Genomic DNA, 9,194 nt, shown 5'->3' on the forward strand with positions numbered 1-9,194 from the left:
TTCTCAAAAGAAGACATTCATACAGCCAACAGACACATGAAAAAATGCTCATCATCACTCGCCATCAGAGAAATGCAAATCAAAACCACAATGAGATACCATCTCACACTAGTTAGAATGGCAATCATTAAAAAATCAGGAAACAACAGGTGCTGGAGAGGATGTGGAGAAATAGGAACACTTTTACACTGTTGGTGGGACTGTAAACTAGTTCAACCATTGTGGAAAACAGTGTGGCGATTCCTCAAGGATCTACAACTAGAAATACCATTTGACCCAGCTATCCCATTACTGGGGATATACCCAAAGGATTATAAGTCATGCTGCTATAGACACATGCACACATATGTTTATTGTTGTACTATTCACAATAGCAAAGACTTGGAATCAACCCAAATGTCCATCAGTGGCAGACTGGATTAAGAAAATGTGGCACATATACACCATGGAATACTATGCAGCCATAAAAAAGGATGAATTCGTGTCCTTTGTAGGGGCATGGATGCAGCTGGAAACCATCATTCTCAGCAACCTACCGCAAGAACAGAAAACCAAACACCACATGTTCTCACTCATAGGTGGGAATTGAACAATGAGATCACTTGGACACAGAAGGGATAAAATCACACAACGGGGCCTATTGTGGGGAGAGGCGAGTGGGGAGGGATAGCATTAGGAAATATACCTAAGGTAAATGATAAGTTAATGGGTGCAGCACACCAACAAAGCATATGTATACATATGTAACAAACCTGCACCTTGTGCACATGTACCCTAGAACTTAAAGTATAATTAAAAGAAAAAAAAAAAACAAATGCTCCCTCCCTCTACCCTCTTAATTAAGGATATCTTTTCCACAAGCTCTCCCCAAGAGGAAGTGCTCATATTCCCCTAATGCCACATTTCCCATCAAGGCCCACTTCCAGGACCACATGGCGTCCCTTAAATCCAGCCTCCACCATCCAGACCTGGGGATCTAAAATACTAGGTTAATTACGCTATGCATTAACTGCTCCTCCTAACTACTCACAACACAGTACCCAAAACACCAGGTTAATTATGCTACGCATTAACTGCTCCTTCTAACTACCCACAACACAGTACCCAAATTCCTCAGTGCTATATCCAAAGGCTTCCATGACCCATTTGTCTCATCTCTTGCTAAACTTTGCATCACACTTTGCCTGCACCAGCTGTCTACACCAAACTCTCCCCATAGTTTTCCTCCATAATTTTGCTTGTGTGAGTCACTTCGCTGAAACACCTCCCCAATTTATGCTAGCTCAATGGCTGGCTGTCACACTTCTTGGCCCATAACCCACGCTAAGACATTCGCATAGCAGTCACTGAAATTTGTATGTCTACATGGCAAACAAAAGTATCATAAAAGAAAACCTGCCCTTCATACCATGCAATCTATTCTATTCTTTCTTTTTTTTAAATACAGGTCATGACCACTAAATTGACTTCATGGCCCACTAAGAGGTAACTACCCAGTTGGAAAACACTGATCTAGCTCACTCTTACTTATCTGTTGTGATTCACTTTAGGAAGCCTCGCCTGAAGGTGAGGTTAGGTGAATTTCTTCTAAGAGACTAGTACAGTGTATCTTTATACATACCAATTATATTAAAATTACCTGTTTTATGTCTTTGTCTCCCCACTTCTCAGGGTAGAAAACCTATCTTCTTCATCTTTATACCAATTTGGCTCATAATTAAACTGAATTAGGATATTCTAGCTATAAAAAAAAGAATGACTTCACTGGAAAGTATTGGGATTTTTTAAGTTTTCTGAAAACAGTATCAAGTAGCTGTTCTGAAATTCAAGCAAATAAAGGGCAAGTTTTACATTCATTTGAACCTACTATAAATAATGGAATGAAGAAGGTCAAGGCTTAATTTACATAGATAACTACTGATTTAAGATTCTCATGCTGGCTTTACTAAAATAAAACGGTAAATTCAAAGTTAGTAAGTTAACTGCATTACAAAGAGATCCAGAACTCAAAGTAATGTATTCACCATTTTGATCAGCCCTATGTTATTAAACCATTCCAAAAAACTTGCCATTCAGGATTTTCAAAATAACATTTAAGACAATTGAGAAAGACATATCAAGGCATATTTATCTGTCTATATGAAAGAGCAGTCATAAAAATTATAAGAAAAGCATAATTTCACATTGGCCTAAAACAGCAGGGACTATCAACCTTAAAGATGTATTTATTCCTGTTACTGATATCTTCAATCTTACAGAAACAGGGATGCAGTCAACATTTCAAAAGACTTTGCAAGCTACGTTCAATGAAATAATTCAGTGAAAACAACACCTAATGCAACCAAATTTAACTGCAAACTTAAGCCTAAAAGTCAAGAAATGCAGACTCCCATCATCCCTAAACTGTGTTTATTTGCTCCAAATGCCACATCTGATAGAATGCAATTGTTATTCTTATCAGCAATTCAAAAGACCATACATTAATGTCAGAAAACTTTTATAATTATCACCTCTTTTAATGTTAATTTTAATTAAATTTTCATGAACTTCTTCCCTTTACAGCTTTGAATTTTGACAACTGGAGGCTGGGGTGGGGTAAGGGGCAGTGAGTGGGAGCTATGAGTGGGAAGACATGATGTAAGCATTACTACAGGAAAACAGACCATCTGTTCTAAGAGTTCCGGACTTCAAGAGAGTGATCAGTTGTTCCTATTGTGCTAAATTTTAATATGATGACCTTCTGACATCACATAACACTGAGCACTATCACCACCTATAGACAACAGCCAACAGACCAAAGAAGTCCTTGCTCATCTATTACTGCTGTTAGCTCAGGCAAAAATCATCCGCATTGGGAACTTCAGCTTCATCTCTAGGACAGAAAAATAATCTTTTTTTTTTTGAGAGAGGGTCTCACTGTCATCCAGGCTGGAATGTAGTGGCACTGTCACAGCTCACTGTAGCTTGACTCCAAGTTCAAGGAACCCCCTGCCTCAGCCTCCTGAGTAGCTGGGACTACAGGTGTGCATCACCATAACTGGCTAAATTTATTATTATTATTTTTGTACAGACGGGATTTCACTATGTTGCTCAGGCTGGTCTCTAACTCCTGGGCTCAAGCAATTCTCCCACCTTAGCCTCCCAAAGTGCTGGGATTACAGGCATGAGCTACTGCAGCCAGCTGAGAAATAATCTTATATACCACTGGCATGTGATTGTCCTGAAGCAAAAAGAAAGATACATAAAATAACCTGACAAATTATAAAACCCTTATGATATGACAATAATACACTATTCTAGTCTCTCATATTCTTACATACTGAAAACTAATTTTACACATGGCAAAGCAGCTATTAAGATTTGAACATTGGTACAGGATTTAAACTCCAAGTATCACTATACAGCAGCCATCACAAAGGCTGTGTGTTTTTGTACATTTTGTTTTTATACAGAACATTACATTTTACCAGGGCACCCAAGTCTTTGACATTCTAACTTGTTGATCGTTGCACTAAAAGATTCCATTCTTGCCACTTCTCCAGTAGCCTAGAAAAAGTCAACTTTAGAATATATCCATGTTCTCATTTGCTAGTCCTTTAAGGACAGGACTCTGAAAGCAACCACCACCTCTACCTTACCATACCACTTAGGCTCTAACTTCCTTAGAACCTCATTTCTCAGGGTGGAGAAAATCCAGTTCTCAATGTCAGGTTTAGAAAGTTAAACACACTTGTTAAAATGATGTTCAAGAAACTATAGTAATCAATATCTAGAACCTTATTTCCAAAAAATGCAGAATGACCTGAGTTAGGCCATCAAGAGTTAATTACTACTCCTTCTTCCAAGAGGCCTCTTGCAATTGAAGTTGAAAAATTGGGGGCTGTGAAGGGCATACACAGAAAGAAAAAAACTTCAACTCAACCCAAAATCAGAGTTTCAAAATCTGCACTATTCAAACAGTAGCCACTTGTACTTACTGAGCACTTAAAATGTGGTGAGTCTGAATTCAGATGTGCTGTATTAAATGCATGCCAGATTTCAAACACTTCCAAGTAAGAATATGAAATATCTCATTAATAACTTTTTTTTTTTTTTGAGACATGGTCTGTGTCGCCCAGGCTGGAGTGGAGTGGCACAATCTCGGCTTACTGCAACCCCCACCTCCCAGGCTTCAGTGATCCTCCCACCTCAGCCTCCCAAGTAGCAGGGACTACAGACACATACCACTATGCTTGCCTATTTTTAGTAGAGATGGCGTTTCACCATGTTGCCCAGGCTAGTCTCAAACTCCTGGGCTCAATTGATCCACCTGCCTCAGCCACTCAAAAGTGCTGGGATTACAGGTTAGAGCCACCACCCCCAGCCTCCCAAAGTGCTAGGATTACAGGTGGGAGCCACTGTGCCCAGTCTCATGAACAATTTTTATACAAAATTCATACTGATAGTATCTTATATATATTGGATTAAATTAGATGTACTAAAATAATTATTAAAATTTATTTTACCATTTCTATCTTTTTAATGTGGTTAGTAGAAAAGTTTATATTACATATGGGCTCATAAATTTCTATTGGACAGTGAATTTTTAATAATTTTCACTCTCTCCAATTAAAAAAGATAGTGAAGCATCGGCATAACCAAATCTGCATTTAACCCCTCTACTTAAAGTCTGCCTAAAAGAATCAACATATTCTGGGCCATTTATCTCTGGCACCTACCTAAAAAGCCATCATCTAATTTCAAGAACAGGAAAGTAGCTTTGAGAATAAGGTAATATAAAGTGAGTCATGTTAAAGTAATGGTTCGTCTATCTTCTTGCATCAGAATTAACTTGTGGAGCTTTTATTTAAAACATAGATGGTCATCCCACCCAGATATTCTAATTCAGTAGGCTGCAGGTAGAACCCCAGCATGTGTTTTAAAGCTCCCCAGGTAAATCTAATAGATAGCCAGTGCTGTTTAGGTCATATTTCTATATATACCATTAAATATATTTATGAAGGTGCTAGGTGCTACTAAAATTCCCACAGGCTTTGTAATGCCACGTGTGGCTGCTTTATAGCAACATCAGTAGATGACATTAAGAACCAATACTAATAAAACTGTGGCAACAGCAAGAAACTACTGAAGTCAGGCGCTTAGCTAAAGCCATTTCCTATACTCCTTCCAGACAGGTTTTGCAACGTGCACAATGGAGGTAACTCCTATTTCCTTCTTCCTTCAGTTCTCATGAAAGCACTTATACCTAGGAAGGAAACAGAGCTTGGTGGTTACAAGCTGGGCTCTGAAATCAGACTGTGTAAGTTCGAAACCCAGCTCTCTAGTTAGTAGTTACAGAAACACAGGCAAAACACTTCACATGCCTAAGAATCTGTTTCCTTTTCCACATAACAAGTCAAAATGTACGTACTCATTAAGTCAGTAGGACCAGTCCTGTAATGTATGGAAAGTACTTAGCACAGCATACAGAAAAGCCATGCTTTTTATTGCAGTCAACTTCTTGCCTTTTCCAGTGATTTAGCTGTATTTTTGGATCACCCATATGTAAGCTTTTCTTTTTTCTTTTAATATTTCTTTCTTTCTTTCTTTTTTTTTTTTTGAGACAGGGTCTCACTCTGTTGCCCAAGCTAGAGTGGCATGATCATAGCTCACTGCAGCCTCAAATTCCTGGGCTCTAACAATCCTCCTACCTTGGCCTCCCCAAGAGATTACAGGCTGGGTACACCCAGCCAACCCTTTCTTCCAACAATGAAAACATACAGACTGGGCACCGTGGCTCACACCTGTAATCCCAGCATTTTGGGAAGCCAAGGATTGAGCCCAGGAGTTTGAGACCAGCCTGGGCAACAAAGAGAGACCCTCTACTTATTTTTTTTTTTCTTAAAAAATAATTAAAACAACAATGAAAATATCCAAATGTAGGCTTAAAAAGTTAACCCTCTACTTCTCCATTTATACAGGTTTCCAGATCAAGAAAAGGTATCCTCATCTCTCACCTGTCAGATTCTTCAATCCTTCTGTGAAAAGTGACTGGAATTCGGGAGACTGCAACTTCATTGTAAATAGATACTGCTTCAGAAGGCACAGCCTATTCCACCTACAGCTCAGTACTGGCCTGTGCCAATGATACAGGCACCTCAGCATCTGGAGAGGCAGTCACCAACTACTCGTCTACAAGGCAAACACACAGGCATACCAATGAAATTAAAAGTGAAGGAAAGTGAAGGAAAATAAAGGGACACATTGCATGTTGATCAACTCAGAAACTCATCTCTTGTTCAGATGAAAAAACTGAAAAAGGTGTCAATTTGAGGGATTAAGACTAGATCTATATGTATCTACCTGGTTTTGTTCTCCAGAAGCACTTACTGTGGCAGGCGGGGTCTAACTAATGCAGGCCTCCGTAACAACTGTTTCAGTACTGAGTGGTTGAGTTTCATATTAAAAGGTGAAAGAGCTAGCCAGTGCCCTTAAACAAGGGTGGAATGTAACAAAAGCCCAGCAAGAGTTTTGCCTAAGACTTTCCTGGACCTTGAAGCATGATAAAATAACAAAGGAATTCTTTTTTTTTTTTGAGATGGAGTCTCCTCTGTCGCCCAGCCTGGAGTGCCATGGCACGATCTCTGCTCACTGCAACCTCCGCCTCCTGGGTTCAAGCGATTCTCCTGCCTCAGCCTCCCAAGTAGCCAGGATTACAGGCACATGCCACCACACCCGGCTAATTTTTTATACTTCTGGGTACAGACAGGGTTTCACCATGTTGGCCAGACTGCCCTCGAACTCCTGACCTCAAGTCATCTGCCCTCCTCGGCCTCCCAAAGTGCTGGGATTACAGGCAGGAGCCATCGCGCCCAGCCACAAAGGAATTCTTAACAGGATCCGTTTAGAATTAAACAAGTTTTACTGGGCATCCGAGGAAACTCCCCAGGCCTCCACAAACAAGTTTACTAGCGGTCTGAGGGAACTCCGCAAACCTCCATGATTTAGCAGCAGAGAATATAAGGGTAATCACCCCAGCACCTGAACCCAATTACATTAAGTAAATTTACTAAGGCTCCTGAGGAAGGTCTTCAGGACGCAGATCTTATAGATAATTCATTAATCACTTATGTCTTTAGATGAATGCAACACTTACACATATACATATAGCTTAGAAGGTATATAAGCTCTGGAAAACTTTGTAATTCTGAGTTGGTCTGGGATATTTTCCAGGCCTTCTCCCTGTACCCGGTTACAGAAAAAAACTCCCTTCTTTCCTAATTTATCTGCATCTCGTTATTGGGCGGCGAGAATAAGCAGTCTAACCCTCGGTTTAGCGGTTTGGTCGGGGAGCATTACCACTACACTCGCATGCCACATGGTACTGTAATGGCACTCTCCCCAGAGCAGGGCTTCAGTCAGTATGTGAAGGGTGCGGGGTTCTAGAAACTCTATCCGAGTTTCTGGACTCCAGAACTTGTCATGGTCACAGGTGTCACATAAGCCCTCCGGTCCTATGAAATTACTGGGCACAAGTATCACCCTCCTTCCCCACCTGCACTGGAGAATTCATGACCCTGGGATAGCGCCTAGGAATTCTATTTTCCTATGAATTAATTAGTTTTGCTGCCATTTTCCTCATTATTTTCCTGCCATCTTGCAATCTCCTCTGATTTCCAGCACACCCTGCCTTCCCTTCTACCTATCACATCCTTGTTCCCCCCATACAGGGGTTCTGCCCATAAGGAGACAGCAGCAGCTCTCCAGTGGCCCCGGTGCAAACTTGCAGAGAAAAACCATTCCATTCCACGGAAGCCGGCTGGAGAAGCTGCGCTTCCCAGCAGGCCACGTGGGGCGGAAAGACCCACTCAGTTTCCCTGCACCCCCGCCTCAACTCAGGAAAACGCTCTGGGGACCCCGGCCCTGAAAAGGCGCGTCCCGCCCCCACGCCGGGTGCTGGCGACAAGGCCCAGTGAAAAAGCGTCTCGGGGCCGTCCGCGCGGAGGGGAAAGTGCTGGGGGAAGCCAAGGAATCCGCGCCTGCGGTCGCCAGAAACGTGGCGGGGACACGACCTCCGCGTCGGGGCTCTTATGTCCAGTGCTGAGGAGGCCTCTGGGCACTTCCCACTCCCGTCTACCCGGGGCGGCGGCTCCCCTGGCCCACAGCAGGTAGGAAGGGGCGGGGCGGCAACCCACGCCACCAACTCTGCCCCTCTGAGCGGCGCGAGCCCGCTTACCGGCCCCACTGCCGCGGTCGCCGTCGCCACCACGCGCACTTCCGGGACAGTGAACGCGGTGACGTCGCCAACGCACACTGGCGGTGAATGGGAAGTCGCGGCAGTGCGAGGGCAGAGGCGGGGCCGGACTGAAGGGCTTCCGGCTTCCCTCGCCCCTCCCCACAGTGAGGCTAAGCTCTGAGCCGGTTTCGCCGCCCCGCCGAGGCCTGCCTGGGTGAAGCGGAGCCTCGGGGGACCCTGAAGAAACCGAAGCGCATTCGTTTAATTGCGCGCCTCTTACCGCACCTCTGGCTGGCCCTGAGCTGCTCAGACGCCCATTTGCGCGGTATGCCTGTGCGATCTGGGACAACTGGCAGCTGTCTGCCTTTTCAAAATGAGACTGTTAATAAAACCTAACCCAGGGTAGGACGGATTGTTCGGTAAATGTTATTTTATTCTTGTTTAACTATTCTGTACTCTAATCTCTGCATAGGGTTAAGTCCACAGTTGACATTCACACGCATTCGAAATCTAAGCCCTCTGGTTCTATGAAATTACTCGGCATATTTTATTTTCTTACCTGGTTTGTGTAACCATTGGCCTCCTTGACCTGGAGGCTTCCCAGCTGTAAAGTAGAAAACTTAGATTTGAGTCAGTTCATTTTTTCTAGAGCGGAGAAGAGCAAAGAGAGTAGCAAAGGAGTGGGAATACAACCCTTGAGCCCTTAAAGTGCGAAAATGTGTAGTTTTTGTTTGTTTGTTTATGAGACGAAGTTTCACTCTTGTTGCCCAGGCTGGAGTGCACTGGCATGATCTGGGCTCACTGCAACCTCCGACTTCCAGTTTCAAGCTATTCTTCTGCCTCAGCCTCCTGAGTGGCTGGGATTACAGGTGTCTGCCACCACGCCCAGCTAATTTTTAGTAGAGACAGGGTTTCTTTTTTTTTTTTTTTTTTTTTTGAGACGGAGTCTCGCTCTGTCGCCCAGGCTGGAGTGCAGTGG

The 9,194-nt window shown here is 43.0% G+C and overlaps 1 protein-coding gene and 1 long non-coding RNA gene across 2 annotated transcripts in view; one reads left to right on the forward strand and one right to left on the reverse strand.

Moving 5' to 3' along the window:
• LOC108528746 (uncharacterized) overlaps positions 1-6,048 on the forward strand; it is a 17,227-nt gene extending 11,179 nt beyond the window's left edge. Inside the window, exon 3 of the long non-coding RNA XR_001885286.1 lies at positions 5,961-6,048. This is a non-coding gene — a long non-coding RNA (uncharacterized LOC108528746). The remainder of the gene's footprint in view (positions 1-5,960) is intronic.
• TRNT1 (tRNA nucleotidyl transferase 1) overlaps positions 1-8,304 on the reverse strand; it is a 25,439-nt gene extending 17,135 nt beyond the window's left edge. Inside the window, 2 exon segments of the mRNA XM_017870733.1 lie at positions 5,997-6,171; positions 8,216-8,304. Coding sequence (XP_017726222.1) covers positions 5,997-6,144 — 148 coding nt within the window. The 5' untranslated portion in view covers positions 6,145-6,171; positions 8,216-8,304.
• Between the last annotated feature and the right edge of the window lie 890 nt (positions 8,305-9,194).

The sequence above is a fragment of the Rhinopithecus bieti genome, unplaced genomic scaffold, assembly GCF_001698545.2.
Source record: "Rhinopithecus bieti isolate Rb0 unplaced genomic scaffold, ASM169854v2 scaffold_5101, whole genome shotgun sequence".
NCBI classification, from domain to species: Eukaryota; Metazoa; Chordata; class Mammalia; order Primates; family Cercopithecidae; genus Rhinopithecus; species Rhinopithecus bieti.